General features: G+C 41.2%; 4 protein-coding genes across 8 annotated transcripts; 2 read left to right on the top strand and 2 right to left on the bottom strand.

Moving 5' to 3' along the window:
- Positions 1 to 515: 515 nt before the first annotated feature.
- Positions 516 to 854, bottom strand: LOC104763053 (uncharacterized). The gene has a single exon (XM_010486469.2). The coding sequence runs from the start codon at positions 852 to 854 to the stop codon at positions 516 to 518; it is 339 nt and encodes a 112-aa protein (XP_010484771.2).
- A 2,097-nt stretch (positions 855 to 2,951) lies between these two features.
- On the bottom strand, positions 2,952 to 4,046 carry LOC147921348 (uncharacterized). The gene is made up of 2 exons (XM_087497643.1): positions 3,807 to 4,046; positions 2,952 to 3,719 (listed from the first exon to the last, which is right to left on the bottom strand). The coding sequence occupies exons 1-2, from the start codon at positions 4,044 to 4,046 to the stop codon at positions 2,952 to 2,954; spliced, it is 1,008 nt and encodes a 335-aa protein (XP_087353769.1).
- Positions 4,047 to 5,554: 1,508 nt separating this feature from the next.
- On the top strand, positions 5,555 to 12,137 carry LOC104760251 (disease resistance protein RPS6-like). Of its 5 annotated transcripts, none has more exons than XR_015588739.1 (7): positions 5,555 to 6,239; positions 6,340 to 7,456; positions 7,551 to 7,886; positions 7,990 to 8,388; positions 9,975 to 11,191; positions 11,304 to 11,499; positions 11,857 to 12,137. XR_015588739.1 is itself a non-coding variant. In XM_087499010.1 (6 exons), exons 1-6 carry the CDS (start codon positions 5,770 to 5,772, stop codon positions 11,380 to 11,382), a joined length of 3,618 nt encoding a protein of 1,205 aa, XP_087355136.1. In that variant the 5' UTR covers positions 5,555 to 5,769; the 3' UTR covers positions 11,383 to 11,714. The 5 variants fall into 5 exon arrangements, 2 of the variants coding, with proteins under 2 accessions (XP_087355136.1, XP_087355137.1); XR_015588738.1 differs by having other exon boundaries at positions 11,787 to 12,137; XR_015588740.1 differs by having other exon boundaries at positions 5,556 to 6,239; positions 10,172 to 11,191; positions 11,787 to 12,137.
- A 317-nt stretch (positions 12,138 to 12,454) lies between these two features.
- LOC104760250 (membrane protein PM19L-like) lies at positions 12,455 to 14,060 on the top strand. Its single transcript, XM_010483146.3, has 4 exons — positions 12,455 to 12,842; positions 13,165 to 13,384; positions 13,527 to 13,572; positions 13,730 to 14,060. The coding sequence occupies exons 1-4, from the start codon at positions 12,716 to 12,718 to the stop codon at positions 13,808 to 13,810; spliced, it is 474 nt and encodes a 157-aa protein (XP_010481448.2). The 5' UTR covers positions 12,455 to 12,715; the 3' UTR covers positions 13,811 to 14,060.
- Positions 14,061 to 21,886: the final 7,826 nt, after the last annotated feature.

The raw sequence follows: 21,886 nt of genomic DNA, 5'->3' as shown, positions 1-21,886 counted from the left end.
GCGGGGCCTTGTGTGGGGTGCTTGATAGCGGCGATCCCAATTTCTTATCACTCCCCCCTTTCTTCTTCTTTTTTTTTTTGCATGTGCTGTATTGGGGTCGGCTCCCATTTTGAACTATTTGTCGGGTTGGGATTCGGCTCCCCTTTATTATAATTTTTGAAACCGCTCTTATTTTATGCCTTTGTTTTACGTCGGTGCGATCCGTGATCGCTGAAAAAAAAAGGAAAAATTTATTATTGGCAGCTGCGTCTCGTAAACGAGACTGCCTACGTACCCCCGATCAGGAGGGATCAAGCCGCTCGTAGTTCACATTATATAGATAACGTGCTATTGTTTTTTTTTTAGTAATAGTAGCGTTTTAGATGCATGGCGTTCCAGGAGAGGGGCACTGGCTCGCCGCTCATTGTAAGGAGCTCGTAAACACCGGGGTGGACGACTTTGGACACCTGTTACAGACCTTCCCAATTGGCTCCCATTTTACCAGCATTGGGCTCGACAGTGTTCTCGAAGACTTTTCACAAGACAAGATCTCCCTCGTCGAAGTGCCGATTGTGGACTTTCTTGTTGTAGTACTTGGTGGCGGCGAGTTGGTAGTTTTGTATTCGTAGAAGTGCCTTGTCGCGTTCTTTTTCCAGCTCTTCTAGCCTGTCCATAATCATATAGGTGTTGAGTGTTGTGTCTTGGACGAGCTTTGTTCGGCGAAGGCTTGTACTGCCGACCTCAGCTGGTGCCATTGCTTCCATTCCGTAGGCTAAGGAAAACAGGGTCTGGTTCGTAGCTTCTCGTGGGGTTGTACGATAAGACCAGAGCACTCTGTCAAGTTCGTCGGTCCAAGCGCCTTTCTTGGCGTCCATCCTATTTTTGAGGCCATTGAGTATGGTTTTATTAGTCGCTTCGGCTTGCCCATTTCCTTGCGGGTATCTCGGCGTTGATTTCCTTAACTTGATTCTCCACTTTGCACAGAAGTCTTCGAATTGCAAAGAAATGAATAGCGAGCCGCTATCGGTGACTATTTCATAAGGTAGGCCATGGCGGCATATTTTCTTTGGCTTTGATGTTGGCGTAGAACTCGGCTTCGACCCACTTAGTGAAGTAATCGGTGAGGACGAGGATATAACATTTCTGTCTCGACGTTGGTAGCGGGCCGATAATATTCATTGCCCAGCGCATAAATGGGTATGGAGCTATGCCAGGTCGTAGAAGCTCAGTTGGTTGGTGGATGATGGGTGCGTGACGCTGACATTTTTCGCATTTGGCCACGAATCTTTCGCAGTCGGAAATTTCTTCATGCTATTTCTTTAAACGTGCGAACCTTTCTCATGTCACACTTAGATAATTCAGGCTCTTCCTTGGGATCTACTCTCGCCAAAGTTGGCATTCCTCCCCGAGTTACCAGGTAATCCAAAAAGTCTCCCGACTTGACTGCAAAGGTACACTTGGCCGGATTCAACTTCATCCCGTACATATTCAGGGTGTCGAAGCATTGTCGGAGATGAGTAATATGATTGTCGGCATGCTGCGACTTGACGAGCATGTCGTCTATATATACCTCCATGGTTCTGCCGAGCTGTTCGGCGAACATCTTGTTAACATGTCGCTGGTAAGTTGCTCCGATGTATTTTAGGCCGAAGGGCATTACCTTGTAACAGTAGGTGCCCCTGTATATGATGAATGACGTTTTTTCCTGGTCATCCTTGTGCATCAGAATTTGGTTGTACCCCGAGAAGGCAACCATAGAGGTCAGAAGTTCGTTGCCAGCGGGTTCTTCGACGAGCTAATCAATCTGTGGTAGTAGGAAGCTGTCCTTTGGGCAGGTCTTGTTTAGGTCGGTAAAGTCTACACAGATTTGCCACTTTCCGTTTTTCTTTTTGACGGCCACTAGGTTGGCCAACCACTCCGAGTATTTTAATTCTACAATGGATCATGCGCTGAGTAGTTTGTCGACTTCGTCATTGACTGTTGCGACCTCTCTAGGCCTAGCTTGCGTTGTTTTTGCTTGACTAGCTTGTGCGTTGGATCGACGTTGAGATCGTGTGTTGTGACTGTTAGATCGATTCCTTTCATATCAGTTACAGTCCATGCGAACGTTGAGATGTTTGTCTTGAGGAAGAGGATCAGCTCAGTGCGCATGGCTTTGGTTATTTTCGTTCTGATATTTACACATAGTTTTTCGTCGGCCTCGTCGAGGTTTACTTCTTCCATTGCGGTGATGCCCTGTTGGATCGAGGTCGGTCTTCCATCGGTCGGCGACGAGTCATCGTTGCCGACCTGCTGCTTTGGTTGCTATAACTTCTTCACTGTACGAATTTTGTGTTAGATCAGGAAGCAAGTTCTCGCGCTCTGCTGGTTGCCGTGCAGTGTAAACACACCTTTTGGGGTTGGGAATTTCACGCACTGCCCTCATCTTGTGGAGCCATGGTATTCCGAGAATGACATTATAGATGGTAGGCCTGTCGATGATGGCGAACTGGCAATACCTTGCCATTCCTCCGACAAAGATCGGCAGGTTGATAGTACCGTCCGACATGAGATGATCTCCGTCAAAACCGGTCAGAGAGTTGCTCTCTTCCCTGATTTCGCTCTCGCCGATCTCCGTTTGTGCCAAAACGATTCTGAAGATCACGTTTACCAAGCTTCCGGTATCGATCAAGATCCTCGAAACCTCACTTTCTCCGATCAATAGTTCGACGACTAGTGGGTCGTTATGCGGGAAATCTAAGCCTTCCAGGTCGCTGTCGTCAAAGGTTATCGTTGTGTTCTCGGAACTGATCTTCGACGGCCAGAACTTTTTCATTTCGGCTTTCTTGGTGTAATCTCTTATTGACCTGACCGAATCGTTGCATCCTGCTAGTCCACTCATGATCATGTTTATCCATCTCATTACCGAGGGACGGTGGTCGGTCGATGATCTGTGCGCGGTCGTTTTTCATGATCATCGTTATTTAGCGCCTCTACTTCCGGGCGATACTTTCAGCTTGCTTGGAATCAGCTTTTCCGGGTCGGGTCGTCTTGTTTCTGTTAGACTCGACAATTATTGCCCCCTTTTTGTACTGTTCCATCTGGATTGTTTTGAGGTAACGACACTCCTCGGTTGAATGTGTGGTACTCTGATGGAAATCGCAGTATTGAGCTGCGCTACTCTCACCTCCTTCCTTTCTGATGTACTTATTTTCACCGATCGCGAAGGTCCGACGAGTTCGGTCTGGGTTTCGGGAGAAGTGCTGGCGCGGCTCAACGTGTTCGACCTTTGGAGCTGTGACTGTTGGTGGTTTGGTTGCGACGCTTGTTTTTGTGGCATGCTTCTTAGCGTTGACCACCTTTTCTTCTTCGACTTCTATGTGCTTTGCAGCTTGTAGTAGCGCGTCGGCTATGGTTTCTACATGGGTCAAAGACAGCTCTTCTTTAAACCAAGATTCGTACCACAGCGCGTTTTTGAGTTCAGCTGCGGCGTCTGGAATTGAGACGTTAACGACGACTTCTTTAAAACGTCCGATGAAAGATCGAAGTGATTTGTTTCGTCCGTGAGTCAGTGCGTACAGATCGGCATGGGAGTTCTTGTTTTCCATCAAAACAGAAAACTGCTTTAAAAACTCGGTCATCAGTTCCTTGATACTATCAATCAATCCGTACAGGAGCCGCGAAAACCAACTCAAAGCTGCTCCGGTCAAGTTCTCGGCGAAGACTTGGCATGCTCCAGCGTCGTACTCTATCGGGCTGAACTACAAGGGGCCGAGAGATACCCCAAAAGTGAGCAGAAAGTCTCGTGGGTCGGCTGTCCCGTCGTAGTAACCCAGCCTTGGCTTGACCGCTCGCTTCACTGGTGTGGTTGCAAGCCTTCTCGAGAATGGGGTTCGCTGAGTCGCCTCGAGCATGAGATCTACCTCTGGTGCTCTACTCGTCGCTTTATGAAATATAGTCTCCATTTCTTGCATCTTTTCCCTAATTTGCTTTAGTTCAGCATCCTTGGCGTTTTCGCTCTGTTCAACGATGCGCGGGTTGGGGTCGCGCTCGGGTCTGCCAGTTCTCGCAGACGGCCTTGGCATCATTCCTGCTAAGAAAAGATTCGTCAAACCTTGTCGGATGGACTGAAGATGGTTGATTTCCTCCTGGGATCCGACCTGTGCTGCGGTTAATGCGTCCAATCGAGTATTGGTTCGCTGTTCCTATTGGTCAAGGCGTGCTAAGATCTCCCGGAATAGCTTGTCTATGCTGGAGACGGGCTGGCTATTGAACAGGGTGAGTTGCGCTGGGTTCAGAGTCGGTTCTGTGATCGTCGGGCTCGCTAGGTTTCTTGCGATGATGAACGCTTCTGGGCTCTCCGCTGTAGCAGCCTTTCTTGGAGCGTCCGGGGTTGGGAGGACTGCATGTCCTACTTGATCCGCTGTCGGGGTTGTTGTTCCCCTTGACGATCCGGCTTCCTTGCTTCCTTCTTTTGTGGCTATTGTCATCTCGCGTACTTGTTGTAGGTCCATTCTTCAAACTTTCAAATAGAATCTCGACTTGGTTCCCCCTACCTGGCGTGCCAAATTGTTGATGTCCAGATCGGTCCAATTAGAGAGTTTTAGTTCAGTATTTAGAGGGTCGAAGTTCTCTTTTATATATGAAAAATTCGGGCTACAATTGGTAACTACGAGCTATAAAACGACGAGAAGGAAACAATTGTCAAGCTGAGAGCTCGTCAAATCGATACTGCGAGAACCTGTTCTCTTGTACGAATTCCCTCTCCGTTTTTCGTGTGTCCTTTCGCCGTACGCCGTACATTCACTATTTATAGATTACTATGTCGGTTCGTCATCTGAAAAGACCAAAATACCCTGCTCGGCATATTAATTCTTTTGGGTCTTTTCTGGACTGGGCCTATTGTTGGGGTGAAATCCACCCATAAAAGTATTCCCCCAAGGAAACTGCTAACCCCTGATCAATGCAATTCACAACACCAGCTTACGATATTTATAACTGGCTACAACATGGGCAACAAGATTCGACAACATTATGTTCCGATGGACTTCAAGACGCTCAAATAGACTCGCGGATAAGCTAGCAAAATCTCAACGTTTTATGATTCAAACTTGTCTCTTTACAATATTATTCCATCATGTATTGTCCAGGATTTCAACTCTGTATCCATTCTACATTAATATCAAATGCAATAAGAGTTAAAATAAAATAAAAAAAATATATCAAAGTTAATAGTAAAACTAAAATAAGAATCTCTATACCAATAAGATACATATTATTATTATATAATAGTTTCATTTATTATTCAATAATATTTTGAGGACCGTTTGCTGAATTCAATATCATATATCTAGGATTTGATCGAATCTGTCTCCACTTGTAATTTTATACTGTTATAAGTTTTTTTTAATAGAAGTGATGCTTCATTGTTAATTTAACTGATAGTCGACTACAGACCACTAAGATAATAATACTTGACATGAAACTACCAACCACTAATGATGCTTGCTTTTCAATTTCTTTCCACAATAACGACGAAAACATGACTTCCTAAAAGTACATATATATAATTCAGAGCAAGAAAACAATTTGGATCCACCACCAATGGCATGGATTCAACTAGTACCTAACCTACCTAAAAGTCTCCGTTAGACTTGGTTCACGAGACTCTTCACGCTTCCTTCTCCTTTCCATGAAATTTACAGAATAAAAAAAAAAAAAATCTACTTCTAAAGGTTTCTCTAACTTCTTTTAAGCTATTGTTCTTAACCCTATAACTTTCCCAGAAAGATTTTTGTTTTTCTTAGCTTAATGGCTTCATCTACCTCCTCTTCACGCAATTGGGTATACGATGTTTTCCCGAGTTTTAGTGGGGAAGACGTCCGCACAACTTTCCTCAGCCACTTTCTAAAAGAACTTGACCGAAAACTGATCATTGCTTTCAAAGACAACGAGATCGAGAGAAGTCAATCGCTCGATCCCGAGCTTAAACAAGCGATCAGGACTTCAAGGATTGCGGTGGTTGTGTTTTCCGAAAAGTACCCATCTTCGAGTTGGTGCCTAGATGAGTTACTGGAGATCGTGAAATGCAAGGAAGAATTAGGTCAACTCGTTATACCAGTTTTCTACGGTTTAGATCCATCTCATGTGAGGAAACAAACCGGCAAATTTGGAGAAGCTTTTGCAAAGACTTGTCAGAGAAAAACAGAGGATGAAAGCAAACTTTGGCGGCAATCGTTGACCGACGTAGCAAATCTCCTCGGATATCATTCTCAAAACTGGTACAACTTTTTTTATATATATCCTTTTTTGTACACATTGACATGTGACAGTTGATATTGTTTGTTTCGTGTGAGTGAAATCATTTTCTAATCTTTTTAGGCCTAACGAAGCAAAAATGATAGAAGCAATTGCCGATGATATCTTGGCTAAACTAAACTTAGCTCCATCGAAGGATTTTAAGGACTTTGTCGGAATGGAAGATCATATTGCAAATATGAGTGTATTATTGCATTTAGAGTCTGACGAAGTGAGGATGGTTGGGATTTGGGGCACCTCAGGAGTTGGTAAAACTTCCATTGCAAGAGTTTTATACAACCAACTTTCTCGTCAGTTCCAAGGTAAAATTTTCATAGACAGAGCTTTCGTGTGTAAGAGCCTGGAAATTTATAAAAGTGCAAACCCGGACGACTATAATATGAAGTTGCATTTGTTGAGAAATTTCTTGTCTGAAATTTTAGACAAAAAAGATTTAAAGATAAGTTGTTTAGGGACAGTGGAAGAGAGGCTAAAACACCAAAAAGTTCTTATCTTTATTGATGATTTGGATGATCAAGTGGTGGTAGATACTTTGGTCGGTCAAACTCAGTGGTTTGGAAGTGGGAGTAGAATCATTTTGGTTACAAAAGACAAACATTTTTTACGGGCCCATGGGATTGATCATATCTATGAAGTATGTCTCCCATCTCAGAAGCTTGCTCTTGAGATGTTCTCTAGATATGCTTTTAGGCAAAACTTTCCACCCGACGGTTTGATAGAGCTTGCTTCTGAAGTTGCATTATTTGCCGGTAATCTTCCTTTGGGTCTTAAGGTTTTGGGCTCGTATTTAAGAGGTAGAGACAAAGAGGATTTAATGGATATGTTGCCGAGGCTTCGAAATGGTTTGGATGGAAAAATTGAGAAGACACTAAGACTCAGCTATGATGGATTAAATGATAAAAAAGATAAAGCAATATTTCGACACATTGCATGTCTTTTTAATGGTGAAAAAGTCAATAACATCAAGTTACTACTAGCACACAGCGGCTTGGATGTTAATATCGGGTTGAAAAACCTCGTTGAAAAGTCTCTTATATATGTACGAGAGGGTATCGTTGAGATGCACTCTTTGCTACAAGAAATGGGTAAGGAGATCGTGCGCGCACAGTCCAATGAACCTGGAGAAAGGGAATTCCTTATGGACTCAAAGGATATATGTGATTTACTAGAAGATAACACTGTAAGTTTTGATGCGTTCTTTATATCTATATCTCGTTCTCTAAGATTTAAAGTTATGCTATTTGAGAAATTATGTTGGAAATTAATTATCTCAGGGTACCAAAAAGATAATAGGTATATCATTGGATATGGATGAGACTGATGAACTGCGTATACATGAGAGTGCTTTCAAAGAGATGCGTAATCTTCTTTTTCTAGAAATTTACACTAAGGAGTGGTACCAACAAAGGTTAACAACAAGAAAATCGGATCAAAAGAAAGAGGTGAGATGGCACTTACCAGAAGGGTTTGACTATTTACCCCATAAACTTAGATTATTGAGGTTGGACGATTATCCAAGGAGGTGTATGCCTTCTAATTTTTGTCCTCAAAATCTCGTTAAGCTCCAAATGCAAGGGAGCAAACTCGAGAGGCTATGGGAAGGAGTTCATGTAAGTATAATCCAAAATTATATAACTATAAACAAATAATACTTATTTTACTTCTTACATGGTATTCCTTTCAAGTGATGTGTGTACCTTACTTACACCTCAGACACTTGGAGGGCTCAAGAAAATAGATTTGAAAAGATCTATACATTTGAAAGAAATTCCAGATCTTTCAATGGCCACCAATCTCGAGAAACTTGATCTTAGTGATTGCTCAAGTTTGCTGGAACTTCCTTCCTCTATTCAATATCTCAATAAGCTAGAGCAGTTAATCATGTCAGGATGCAGTAATGTAGAGACTCTTCCCAATGGAATCAATCTCCAATCTCTTGATAGGCTTGACCTCCAAGGATGCTCACGGTTGAATATTTTTCCTGATATCTCAACCAACATCTCAGTGCTCCTTATCAAGAATACATGTATTGAAGAAATTGCCTCTCATTTGTGTCTAATGAATCTTACTATTCTTAGCATCATGAATGAGAACTTTTGGAAAACAGTGCAGGTATGAATTTAATCTTACCTTTTTCGATCTTTTTTTAAACAGATTTTTATTTAAGGGAACTAAATTAAAAAAAAAAAAATCCCAGAGTTAAAAACTTTGGGATTATTATGGGAGATGTGATTTCTAAATCCATATAGAATTGTAAATTCTAAAAATCAAAACACATGAATTTTGAAATAACATGTTTTATCCTTGATTTGAATCCTTATATTTTACACTTTCAAATCTATACAAATCCATTTAAAACATACTATCGATTTTGAAATCCAAAAACAAATCATTAAATGAATAACATGAGATTTTAACAAGTATTTGTAAATCATAGAACCAATAACACATAATTTTGATAAGTATTTTAAAATCAATGATTGAATAACACATGATTTTTGTTTGGATTTCCAAATTCATTAAAATCATAGAACCAATAACCCCCTTTAAATTCTATCGAGTGGCAATAGGTTCTCAAGCAAAACCTATGGGGGTGTATTCAACTTGACATTTTAAGTGATTTGTGTAAAATTTACAAATCCTATGTTATTCAATCATAGATTTTAAAAAGTCTATTAAAATTCAATGTTATTGAAATGATGATTTAAAAATCTACTTTAAAATCCACTGTTATTGAACTGATGATTTAAAAATTTACTTTAAAATCCATTGTTATTCAAAACAGTTTTGTGGATTTGGATTTGGATGATTTTTAGGATTCTGGAAGATTTGAGAGGATTTGTTTAGTTAAAAATACAGAAATCCAAATCTCATGGTTTTAGGTTGGATTTGAAAGAATTTTACAGAAAATCATATCAACTTCCCTAAAATCCAAATCCTATGTTATTCAATCATGAATTTTAAAAAGTCTATTAAAATTCCCTGTTATTGAAATGATGATTTAAAAATCTACTTTAAAATCCACTGTTATTGAACTGATGATTTAAAAATCTACTTTAAAATCCACTGTTATTCAAAACAATTTTGTGGATTTGGATTTTAATGATTTTTAGGATTCTGGAAGATTTGAGAGGATTTGTTTAGTTAAAAATACAGAAATCCAAATCCAATGGTTTTAGGTTGGATTTGAAAGAATTTTACAGAAAATCATATCAACTTCTCTAAAATCTATCAAAATTCTAAATTTCCTAAATCCCATCAAATTCTCTAAAATCATGGTTTGAATTCACCCCCCTAATGATTGTTTGTTTGAATGACATTTGGAAGAAGACTATATAAAATGTTCTAGTTGTTGGCGTGAGAAAAAATATGGTCTAGACCAAGAACTTCTTAGTTATTTTTAAAATTATTGACCAACACAATCAATTGATGCTAATTGGTATATAATTTACTAATATTCCATAGTAAAAATTATTTTTATTTGGATTTGTTTTTTTTTTTTGGAATTTCTCAGACTTATAAAAGCAAGAGTTATAAAATACTATAAAACTAGAGTTTATAAACAAGAAATTACATGTTTTTTCATTTTTAAGTTCTTTTTATTTTATTAATTACATTAACAGGCACTTTTAAAGTTTTTAAACGTACAGATGATTTGTGAAGTGATGACAACTCTATTTTATTAATTATTGGTTTAGCCGCTTACACCTCTCATGGCCATGCTGCCTCACTCTTTGGAGAGATTGTTTCTCTCGGATATTCCAAGTTTGCTGGAGATTCCTTCCTCTCTCCAGGATTTCACTAAACTTGATATTTTGGGAATTACGGATTGCATAAATCTGGAGACTCTTCCCTCTGGCATCAACTTACATCATCTTAAAACCCTTTATCTCAGTGGATGCTCACGGTTGGACACTTTTCCTGATATCTCAACCAACATTAGACAGCTCCTTCTACAACGAACAGGGATAGAAGAGGTCTCTTGGTGGATCGAGAAATTCACTAAGCTCGCATACATGACTATGGAGAAGTGCAACAATTTAGTACGTGTATCCTCAAACATTTACAAACTGAAACAACTAACGGCTGTATTTTCAGGCTGCGGGTCATTGACCGAAGCTAGTTGGAATGGTAGTCCAAGTGAGGTGGCAATAGCAACAGACAATATTCACTCTAAGTTTCCAATCCAGGGACTTGACGAGGCTTTCTCATATGACCCAAGTTATTATCGACGAAAAGTTGGGTTTACGTTCAGGTTCTTAAACTTGGATCCAGAAGCTATACTCCACAACCAATCAATTATTTTCAACTCCATGATATTGTTAGGTGAAGAAGTGCCTTCATATTTCACTCACCAATCTATTGGCTCCGGAGAATCTTTGACTAATATCCCTCTACTTCACAAATCTCTCTCTCAACAATTCTTCAAATTTAGGGCTTGCGCCGTGGTTGTTTTCGACTCTAAGACCATTAATAGTTCGAATGCAATACATATCAATGTAAACTGTCGGTTCAAAGACAGATTGGGGAACAGATTTGATACATCTGGTCAGTTACATGATTTCTGGACACCTACGACGGATAGTCATCTGTTTATATTGGACTGTCGTATCCCTCTAAGCGCAGATAATGCTCCTCTAGATCAAGGGAACTACGATCACGTAGATATGAAGATTCATATAAAAAAAATATGGAAGGGTCCATTATACATGAATGACTCTAAGTTAACATTTAAAGGATGGGGTATACGACTCTTAGAGGAATCTTCATCACTGGAGAATACACTTGGTAACTCAAACACAATTCCACATGTTTGTGAAGCAGGTGAAGGCAATTTGGTTATTAAGGCTGAGCTTAGTGAAGAGTGTGTTGAGACAGTTGCAAAGAGACAGAGAGAAACTGGCAGCGAATGCAGGTAAAGAGCATTAAGCATGACTTGAACATGATACTATAGATATATAGCTCACTATATTGTACAATGTAAAATTGTATTGTACAATGGATCACTATATTTATTTCTTTTGCAGATTACGTGAAGGACCACTCAAGAAACCTCTGCTTTGCCCTGCCTCTGATACCCAGGAGGAACACAAGACATCACTTTGAATCTTTGATTGTGAGAATATTGAAACGAGTACGTTTTCGCCAGTTATAATGGAACAACATGAGACAAAAAGGATATGCATAGTTTTTCATGCCTCCCAGCTAAAGAGACGTTTTTAGGTAACCCAAAAATTCTTATTTATATTAGTTCCCACATTCAATAGTGACACAGAGCATAGAAACATTTAGGAGTCTGTCTTGTAGATGCTGCCACCGTCCAAAGAGTTGGTTTTAATTGCTATTCTCATGTATAAACCAACACATTCTCTTTCAGTGGCGGAACTATTATTTTTTTTTTTTTTAAGTACTATAGTAAAGTGAACAAAATTTACAAATCATATTTGTCTTTTTATATTTCTAGATGGTCAAATAAATTAGATAATATAAATGAAATGTGATTTGTGCAGCTTTATCTTGAAAAGGACTTGAAACAACAATTCTACTAATGCCACATGAGGTCTGCTATGTTTGCTGCAGCATGTTTACAAAAGGCTGCTTCTGTGAGTAATCAGTTGAGAGAAGAGAAGATTAAAAAAATGTTGAGATAATACTTTGGTGATGAGAATGGATTTGTCAAGGCCTGGATGATTTGGCTTTACTTAGTTTCGATTGTAAAAGGAAGGACAACATTCAAATCAATTATCAACCCTATGACTTCTCCTATCATTGTTACTTGTTACTATAATATTCCCTTGTAATCAATGAAGAATATATGACTTGCTTCCCAAGGTTTCTCCATCATTAGTTTCTTCTAGCAACTTCTTATACACGTTTCCTTCCTTTTTTATTTTATTTTTCTCTTCTTGAAATCTGTAAAAAGTATCTGAAATTTTATACTTACAGACTTACGCATAGAACATTTGATTCTGTTTGTTTTTTTTGCCATCAGAATAGAATATTTATTCATGTACATAAAAAGAAAATAAAAACTAAAAGAAACTTTTTTTTAGGGTAAAAGAAAATCTAAAAGCAACATAAAACAAGAAAAATGCTAAAGAAACTAAGTGAACCAAAGAATCTTGAAGTTTTCCAAAGGTTTTTATTTAGTTCATACTCTTTTTATTACTTTAAAAATATTTAATTATGTCCTGTGAATGAAGCAATATATGGATTCTTTGGAGACCAAAAAAGTTAACCGCAGCAACTCAGCTTTACAACCTGCAGGAACAAGAACTAAATGACCTTTAAGAATCAAGAAAAAACCATACAGCCTTAACCAAGAGAAGCACCACTAATCTAAACTCTCTTGGGTCTATATATAAAGCCTAAGCTCCTAAGCTTTAGCAAAAATAAAAAATATAACATAAGCCCCAAGTCATTTCGCACCCAAGAAAAAATGGTGGAACAGAAGATGAAACCGGTGGCCTCTTTTCTTTTAGTTCTGAACTTTTGTATGTATGCTATTGTTCTTGGGATTGGCGCATGGTCCATGAACAAAGCTATCAAGCATGGCTTCCTTATTGGTATATGATTCATTAAATTATTATTATTTTTCCTTTCTTGGTATGAAGCAAAGCCTTTGTAATTCAAAAATGATTTTTAATTTCATTTCATGAATTTTAGCTAGGGTAGGGCTAACTGTTATTTGTGTATTTATATAATATATGTTTCTAAGGGAAATTATACAAGCCTTTTGTTTTGCCAACGAACTAGTTTAAATTTATTTACTAATCATCACCATTAAACCGATTAATTCATCACAAAATCTGTAAATCACTTCAGATTTTTTTATATATATAACAAATTTGAACTAAGCATCTCAATATTTTTTCCATGGTATTCAAGGTGCGGATTATAGTCTTCCGGCTCATTTCTCGCCGATACATTTCCCAATGGGTAATGCGGCAACCGGATTCTTCGTGACGTTTGCCTTAATTGCTGGAGTTGCGGGAGCTGCCTCAGTTATCTCCGGCGTCAGTCACCTCCAATCATGGACTTCGACAAGTCTCTCGGCAGCTGTATCTGCTGCCACCATTGCTTGGTCGCTCACACTTTTAGCCATGGGGTATGATGGACGTTGACACAACACTTTTGACTCAATGTTCAATCATTTTTTTCATAAATTTAGGATAATTTCCCCAACAAAATTTGTATATACCAATCTATAGGTTACTAAAAATCTTTGTCTCTTGAATGTTCTTGTGTAGTTTTGGCTGCAAGGAAATTGAACTTGGGATGAGAAATGCTCCTCTGGTGAGTAAACAAACCTCTATTATATCATTTTATTGCAAAATTTTCGTTATCATAACAATCAATAAAAACGTAAAACGATTATTTAAATTAAAAATGAAAACAGAATATTTTGAATATAATTATAACTAAGTTAATTCGTTTTTTTATTTCTCGACAGAGAACAATGGAAGCATTTCTAATAATACTTTCGGCAACACAACTTCTCTACATTGCTGCAATCTACAGAGTTCGAAAATAAATTATTTAAATTTTTACTTCTTTTTCTTTCTTTTTAATTTAAATTCTTATCCGATTTGTTTATTTAATTTGAAGATGTAATTGTGTGGTTTGAATTATTTGATTGGTTTCTACTTTCTATTAGAAAAAATTTCTTATTTGTATTTTGTGTCATTGTGTGAGTCCGACTATCGACTACAATGCAGTTGATGTAAAAAAGTTTCATATCTGGTTTACTACGAATTGATGGAAAAATAAATTGTGATAAGCCACAAGCTAGAGTAAACGTTTCAAATTTTCATATCTGGTTTACAAAATTAACTTTTTGTAATATATTCAAACACTGTAATTTTAGTCCCTATGATTACAAAATTAAATAATAGTATATATAATCATTGACAACAAAAACATTTAGTCTCACTTTGCACTCATTTGAAAAGCCACAAGCGATGCATAAGCACCACCTGAAATCTCCATTAGCGTCCCATGTCTCCCACTCTCTGCAATCACACCGTTCTTCACAACCGCAATCACATCCGCATTCTTAATCACTTTGAGGCAATGAGCTGATGAAGTTATGCACATTAGCGGCAAAATCTCTTCTTCTGTGGCTCCTTCGGTTTTGCCATATGCTATGTTTGATCTTATTGTCTCATTGAACAGAACCGGCTCTTGACTAACCAAACCCATTTGTTCCCTTAACCAACACAATTTCAAAGATTAGATTTCAACTTGATCTAAAAGAATCTTGTCTGAATCTGGACTATAGAATCTCTCTAGCAAGCTTGTCACTGTTGATTTACCACTCCCGCTCTCTCCAACCAATGCTACGGTCTGAAAAGTGAAAACCAAAACCATTAACCATTTAATACAATTAAACCGGAAAAAAACCCCTCCTTAATTTACATGTTTGTTACCTGTCCTGATGAGATAGTTAAGCACAAGTCACTAAAAATCTGTATATCTGGTCGCATAGGGTACCGGAAACTGACGTGTTGCAACCAGGGGCGGATCTACAGTGTAAGTAGGTGGGGCACGTGCCCTACACTGATTATTATATTTTATTTAGTAACTATGTACAATAAGTATTCGTTAGATCAGGTGTAATGATTATTAGTTATTTAAAAGGGCAGGTGTAGTGTTTGATGCTTCCCGTTTGTCATTTTTTGATATTTTTGTAGCATATTTTTATCATATGTATTAGTTGTTAAATATATTAAAATATGTGCTCCAGGTTCAAAATCCTCCTAGATCCGCCACTGGTTGCAACTCGATATTGTCGTGGACGATTGGTAATACTGTCCCCTTCTCGGAACTCGAGTCTATCTTCGTTTTAGTATCGAGGATATCAAAATTGAAGAAGCAGAGTATTTTGCTTTGCTTATGTCAGGTGCCATACAGCCATAGCACTCGTTTGAGTCACTCCTATGGCTGTCAAAGTTAACCCGAAGAAAACCTGAAATGTTACAAAACCACTCAAATATCACAAACACACACCAAAAAAACTAATAACTTTTTTTTTCTACTCTTTTTATACCTGAAAGAATTCTCCGAAGGTAGCCCTCCTGGTCTGAATCAACCAGGCACTGCCAACAAAGCATAAGGCCTCGATGATGTAGAGAGCCAAGAATGAGCCACCGTAGCACAAACCACTCACGAGTCCTAACTTGACACCTTGTTGCTTTGGTGACTCACATATCTCTTGGTATAAACCCATCACTTTATCCTCTGCGCAGAACGATGCAATGGTCCTTATGCTGCTCACCGCGTCATTTGCGACCTGGCTAGACTCTTCATATTTTTCCTTAATTGAAGTATAAACCAGGTTAGACTCAACTGAACCAGATCGATCGAGTTTAACCAATGTTGTTTGAATACGTAACTACTAACTTTTGATTTTTTTTGTTAAAACCGGTTATAAACTTGATATGATAGTATGCTTGAAAGAACATTATTGGTGACACCAATAAGGCCCCTAAAGCTAATAACCAATTAGCTGTAAACGCTATAATAAATGCTGCAGTTATAGTCGCCATATTTTGCATGATCAACCCCAATGCATATCCTACGATACTCTTCACTGTCGAAGCATCTGCGGACAACCTCCCTCCAATCGCACCGCTGGCCAAAAGAAAAAAGAAAAAAAAAACGTAAGAAAAAAGACGGTAACTATAATAAGTAGTAGAAGCATTACATTTTACATTACCTAGAATTCCTAGTATCGTCGAACCAACTAATATCCTGGTGAAAAACTTTATCAAACGTTAGCGATCTGATTTGTTTAATCAGCTTTCCTCCAGCGATAGCGAAATAAATAGAATTAAAATGGGATCACAATCAGGTCGGTTAAGCCAAGCGCGACGAAAATAAGAGCCCATAACCTAGAATCACTCTTTAGTTGATTTGAAGGCTCAAAGAATATCCTGATCGTGTGAGACAGAAGTAAACCTGGTACAGGGGAGACAACACCGTGAATCACAGCAGCCAATGAACCAACCAACAAAACAGAAATCTTTCCGTCTGGTTCAAGCTAATCACTCCCGGTTGAAATGATCTGACCCGTTTTTTTTTAATAATATATGATAATAGAATAATAATAATAATAAGTAAACTACAATTAGTGGTCTTTTACCCATTAGCCACCTAACCACAAACACAACCAACAACGGAAATAACAGATACCAATAACCAATAAATAATCCAATAAATAATAACCAATATTTATAGATAATTCAATAATCCTTAATCAAACAACAAAAGACATAGAACAAGCAACCTAGCAACGTTCTACAGACCCAACTCTAGCAACCTAGCATAAGCAGACAACAACCAATCGAGTCCCTAGAGCATCCTCCTCTTCATTGCCTTGATTCCACGATCACACTTTGCCTTTACCTGCACCACAAACACATATTGCAACGCATGAGTATTTTATAAACACTCAGTAAGGCAATCCTCCCATCTACTGAGCTATACACACAAGCAATAGAGATACTCTAACCATCAAACAACAAACAACAAATCAACCAGGCTCTGCATCCACCGACACAAGGTTGCATCGACCGACACCATCAGGGGCCAGCATCGACTGACACAAGATATGCATCCACCGATACCAGGTTAACTTGCATCGACCGATGCTTCCACTTGCATCGATCGACACATTCTCGACATCCCGCGGAAGCCCTAATCGCATCGACCGATGCCTCCACATGGCATCGACCGATGCTCCTAGGTTAAACCACGCCGTCCTCGCACTAGCATCGACCGACGCACATAGTGCATCGACCGATGCTCATGCCGAGCATTGTTTTCCCCGAAGCTTCTCACCGGATCTTCGTTCCTGCAACCACAAGAATCGATCCCAAGCCACAAAAAAGCTTCCTAATGCCTCAAATAACATACTAGCAAGCCTAACAACACAGAAACAAACAGATCAGAGTAATCTCCAGCTTAGATAAGCCATGGTCATGCACTTACCTTTGCCAAGAAGTTTCTGAACCTTAAACAACCAAGAACACGCTCCTAGGAAGCTCCTATAACGTCCTAAGTCTCAGATCTCACCAGAAAAGCCACCAATTCACAGAAAATCTCCAAGAACACCAAGAACACTCTTTCTCTCTTTTCTCTCTCTCAAAAGCAGCCAAAACAACTAATGAGACAAAAGAAACGACTTAAGGGTTTTCCTTTCCCTTTTGCCCAAAACGCAGTATTTAACTTAAGTCAAAACGCACTAAATTGGGTCAGCATCGATCGATGCACATCCCAAACCGGAATTCCGGTTCGCGGATAATACAATTCTCCCCCACAAATTTAGATTCATCCTCGAATCTCGACCAACACTCAGCCAAGGACTCCCGTGTTACCGTCTCCACGGCCCGCACTCCTCCGACCGACATACAAAAGGTCACCTCTAGGCGATAGACTCACGCTCCAGGCATTATTTGCTCTCGACTTTTGGACTCACCTTTTTACTCACAGGCTTAAACCTTGAGTTTTTATTGGCTCCTCATCAGAACGAAAACTGCATGCCATAATATTGGCACCTCATCGGGCCTAGGCCCGCATGCCATAATGTATATAAGGGAGTCCAATACTCGTCTCTCGGGTTGCCACCCTACAGTGCGCCCCCGGATCGTCATCCGAAGTCGATATACCAGCCATACTCCCAAGCCACAAAGTCTTAGAATATGACGGTACTAGGAGAACAGAATGTCCCTATCCAGGTCTGAACACGTCTGAGCCCTATCCCTATCCAGGTTTCCTTTCCGTGGCTCGCGTAAGACAGCACAATGTCCTACCAACCACATATCCCCTCACTGAAATACCCCATGACCACACAAGGATCATCTCACTGCCCCACGGGCCGCCACGAAGGCCAAACAAATGTCCAAAACAGGACCACCACAAAGGCCAAACAAATGTCCTTAACAGGACCGCCACAAAGGCCAAACAAATGTCCTCAACATGACCGCCACAAAGGCGAAACAAATGTTCTAAACAGGACCGCCACCCAGGCCACTCGTCCAGAAAGATTGTCACAAAGACCAACTGTCCCGAAGGACTGCCTCAACAGGCACTCTGGCTAAACAGCCCGCCACGAAGGCCACACAATGGCTAAACAGCCCGTCACGAAGGCCACACAATGGCTAAACAGCCAGCCACGAAGGCCACACAATGGCTAAACAGACCGCCATGAAGGCTACACAATGGCTAAACAGTCCGCCACGAAGGCCACACAACGGCTAAAACAGCCCGACACAAAGGCCACACAATGGCTAAACGGCATGCCACGAAGGCCACACAATGGCTAAACAGCCCGCCACAAAGGCCACACAATGGCTAAACAGCCCGCCACAAATAGAGAACATGTTAGCATGAGCCTCTCTCAGAATCTCCTGCCTCAACTCATCATCCTTGGGCACACAGATCCGCCCATGCACCAAAATAGTACCATTAGCCAAAACCTGATACTCTGAGTCAACATCCTTTGAGGTATTCACCAGCCCCAAATCCGACTCCTAAGCCAACCGCACTCTGCTCAACAAATCTGCTCTATCAGCTGCAACCAAACCCAACAGCTCCTGAGAAACCGCACACAAACTCAATGCACTGATTTCTCCTACCAGAGAATCCATATCCTGCTCCCGAGCCGAAGCCGCCCGCTTCCAACTCAAAGCATCTGCAACCAAGTGAGCCTTACCGGGATGATAGGCTATCTCAAGATCATAATCCGCCACCAGCTCGATCCACCGCCTTTGCCTCAAGTTCAGCTCGGGCTGAGTGAATATATACTTCAGGCTCTTATGATCTGTAAACACCTGTACTTTTGCACCATAAAGAAAAGATCTCCAAATCTTTAGGGCAAAAACTACAGCACCCATCTCCAAGGCATGAGTAGGATAGTTGTCCTCATGCTTCCGCAACTGCCGCGAAGCATAGGCAATCACCTTCCCATTCTGCATCAACACACATCCCAAACCAACTCTGGATGCATCTGTATAAACCACATAGGGTTCTCCCTGCTGAGGCAAAGTCAACACCAGAGCAGTAGTCAACATCCCTTTCAGGCTTGCTAAGCCCTCCTCACACTCCTGTGACCAGACAAAAGGAACATCCTTCCCCGTCAACTTAGTCATAGGACGTGCTCTACTCGCAAACCCCTGCACAAATCTCCTGTAATACCCTGCCAACCTGAGAAAACTCCTGATCTCCGTGGCATTCTGCGGTCTAGGCAATCCCTGATAGCCTGAATCTTCTCCGGATCTACAGAAACTCCATCTGCAGACACAATGTGACCCAGAAAACCCATCTCACGCTGCCAGAAACTACACTTGCTCAACTTAGCAAACAACTTCTGCTCCTGCAGCTTCTCAAGAACTGCCCTCAAATGCATTGCATGCTCTTCAGGACTCTTAGAGTAAACCAGGATGTCGTCGATGAAAATGATGACAGACACGTCCAGAAACTCCTGAAACACGCTGTTCATCAATCTCATGAACGCAGTTGGTGCGTTAGTCAACCCAAATGGCATCACCTCAAACTCATAATGCCCATACCTCGTCCTGAAAGCAGTCTTCCTCACATCTGCCTCATCTATCGGGATTTGATGATAACCCGACGCCAGATCTATCTTGAAGAACCAAGTAGCACCTCTCAACTGATCCAACAACTCATCGATCCTCGGAAGAGGGTACTTGTTCTTCATAGTGACCCGGTTGAGACCTCTGTAATCAATACACAGACGGAAACTCCCATCCTTCTTCTTAACGAATAACACCGGCGCTCCCCACGGTGATACACTAGGATGGATGAATCCCTTGCTCAACAAATCCTCTAGCTGCTTCTTCAGCTCTGTCATCTCTGCTGGAGCCATCCTGTAAGGAGCCTTGGATAACGGTGTCGTCCCTAGTTCCAGTTCAATCGTAAAAGGATCAGACCAAGAAGGTGGTAATCCCTGCAACGACTGGAACACGTCCTCAAACTCCTCTACAACCGAATACCGCTAACCGTAGACTTCCCCACTGACTCTGGCATAGATATAGTAACCAAATAAGCCTCACAGCCCTTCTCGATCATCTTCCCAGCCTGAATGGCCAAGATCACGAGACTCCCCGAAGTCGGTCTAGATGACAATCCAGATGAACCATATGCCGATGCAACCAGTCCATCCCCAAGATAACATCATACAGCTCCACTGGGCTGATAAGCAAATCCACAGGCCGAGACTCTCCCGCGATCTGAATATCGATACCCCTCGCTCGACAAATAACCCTCAGAAACTTGTCTCCAGCAACTCTGACAACTCCTGTACGCTCTCCGGGATCTCCCACGATACCTGCACTCTCTGCACACTACGGGGTAATGAAGCTATAAGTAGCTCCAGAATCAAACATAGCGTGGGACTTAAGCCCGCCCACCAACAAGGTCCCTACACAAACCTCATGTGTTGATGTCGACGGGGCACTCCTCTTGGGACTGCTAGCAATCTTGTGATCCTTGCTCCCACACCTGAACCAACTCGCACCACTCGACGTCTGCTTAGCCTCCCACTTCCTCTTGGTTCCCTGCACAGGCTTACCGCCCTTGCTAGATTGGACTGCTGGGCCAGCCGCCACTAACTGTGCCCGGATATCCTCCTCAATCCCTGCTGCAGTCTCAACCAACTTTGCACGCGAAGCATAACTCTGTCCCCTACAGTGAACCCTAAAGTCATCACGTAGGGCTCTCAAGAACCTCCTAATCTGAGCCTCCTCAGACTCCATATCCCGACCCCCATACCTCAGAAGTCGACTGAACTCAAAGTCAAGCTCTCGCACTGACCGAGTCCCCTGAGCCAGTTGAAATCCAAGACGAAGTCGGCTTAAGACATCTCCCCCTGCACTCTCCAGGCTGTCACAGAAATCCACCACAACTGGGCATCACCAGTCAAATAGTGGACCCCAATGTCCACCCAAAACCCCTCAGGACACCTTAGAGTATGGAAGTTACGTTCCACACTCCTCCTCCATGCATCTGCAGCGGTAGGATCTATACCTCCCGAAAACCGCTCGGTACCAATACGACCCATCTCAGTCAGCATGCTGATATAATGAGAATGGACCCCCACATCCGCAGCCACTAGCTGCCGCTCCTCCGCCACCACTGGTGGCACTACCTGAGGTCGACACCCACACCTGGGGCCCTAACATCACCGGCTACTGGCGCATCAACACCGCCCCCTCCGGCCACACTCACGGAATCCCCCTGGACACCCTGCGACTCGCCGACACCCTCTGCTGTCATAATCTGGTCCACAGTCTCACTAACCACTGGGACTTTTCCCCTACCACGACCACGTCCGCGTCCACGACCACGAGCTGCAACAGCATCCTCTCTAACCATCTGCACTACCATGAGCAGAAGGCTAAGAACACAATAAACATAACACATAAACAAAAACTCACCATGGAATCACATTATAGGCTCGAAGAAGATGTTCTAGGACTCCATGCCACACACAATTGACTAACTCAATTAATCAATCAATACATGCAATCCCATACAACACAACGGAAACCTAGTGAACCCAAACCTAGAACCGTAAGGGCTCTGATAC

This window comes from Camelina sativa, chromosome 18 (genome assembly GCF_030686135.1).
Source record: "Camelina sativa cultivar CO46 ecotype springtype chromosome 18, ASM3068613v1".
NCBI lineage: Eukaryota > Viridiplantae > Streptophyta > Magnoliopsida > Brassicales > Brassicaceae > Camelina > Camelina sativa.
The sequence above is the reverse complement of the archived record's forward strand: the minus strand, read 5'-3'. Positions and strand labels throughout refer to the sequence as shown.

Bases quoted from the DNA above. Each gene is read 5' to 3' on its own strand.
- LOC147921348 (XM_087497643.1), bottom strand. From the start codon at position 4,046: ATGATGCCAAGGCCGTCTGCGAGAACTGGCAGACCCGAGCGCGACCCC. The intron at 3,720-3,806 runs GTCAAGCCAAGG...GGCCCCTTGTAG, and splicing joins CCACACCAGTGAAGCGAGCG to TTCAGCCCGATAGAGTACGA.
- LOC104760250 (XM_010483146.3), top strand. From the start codon at position 12,716: ATGGTGGAACAGAAGATGAAACCGGTGGCCTCTTTTCTTTTAGTTCTG. The intron at 13,385-13,526 runs GTATGATGGACG...GTTCTTGTGTAG, and splicing joins CTCACACTTTTAGCCATGGG to TTTTGGCTGCAAGGAAATTG. The intron at 13,573-13,729 runs GTGAGTAAACAA...ATTTCTCGACAG, and splicing joins GGATGAGAAATGCTCCTCTG to AGAACAATGGAAGCATTTCT.
- LOC104760251 (XM_087499010.1), top strand. From the start codon at position 5,770: ATGGCTTCATCTACCTCCTCTTCACGCAATTGGGTATACGATGTTTTC. The intron at 6,240-6,339 runs GTACAACTTTTT...TAATCTTTTTAG, and splicing joins GGATATCATTCTCAAAACTG to GCCTAACGAAGCAAAAATGA. The intron at 11,192-11,303 runs GTAAAGAGCATT...TTTCTTTTGCAG, and splicing joins GAAACTGGCAGCGAATGCAG to ATTACGTGAAGGACCACTCA.
- LOC104763053 (XM_010486469.2), bottom strand. From the start codon at position 854: ATGGACGCCAAGAAAGGCGCTTGGACCGACGAACTTGACAGAGTGCTC.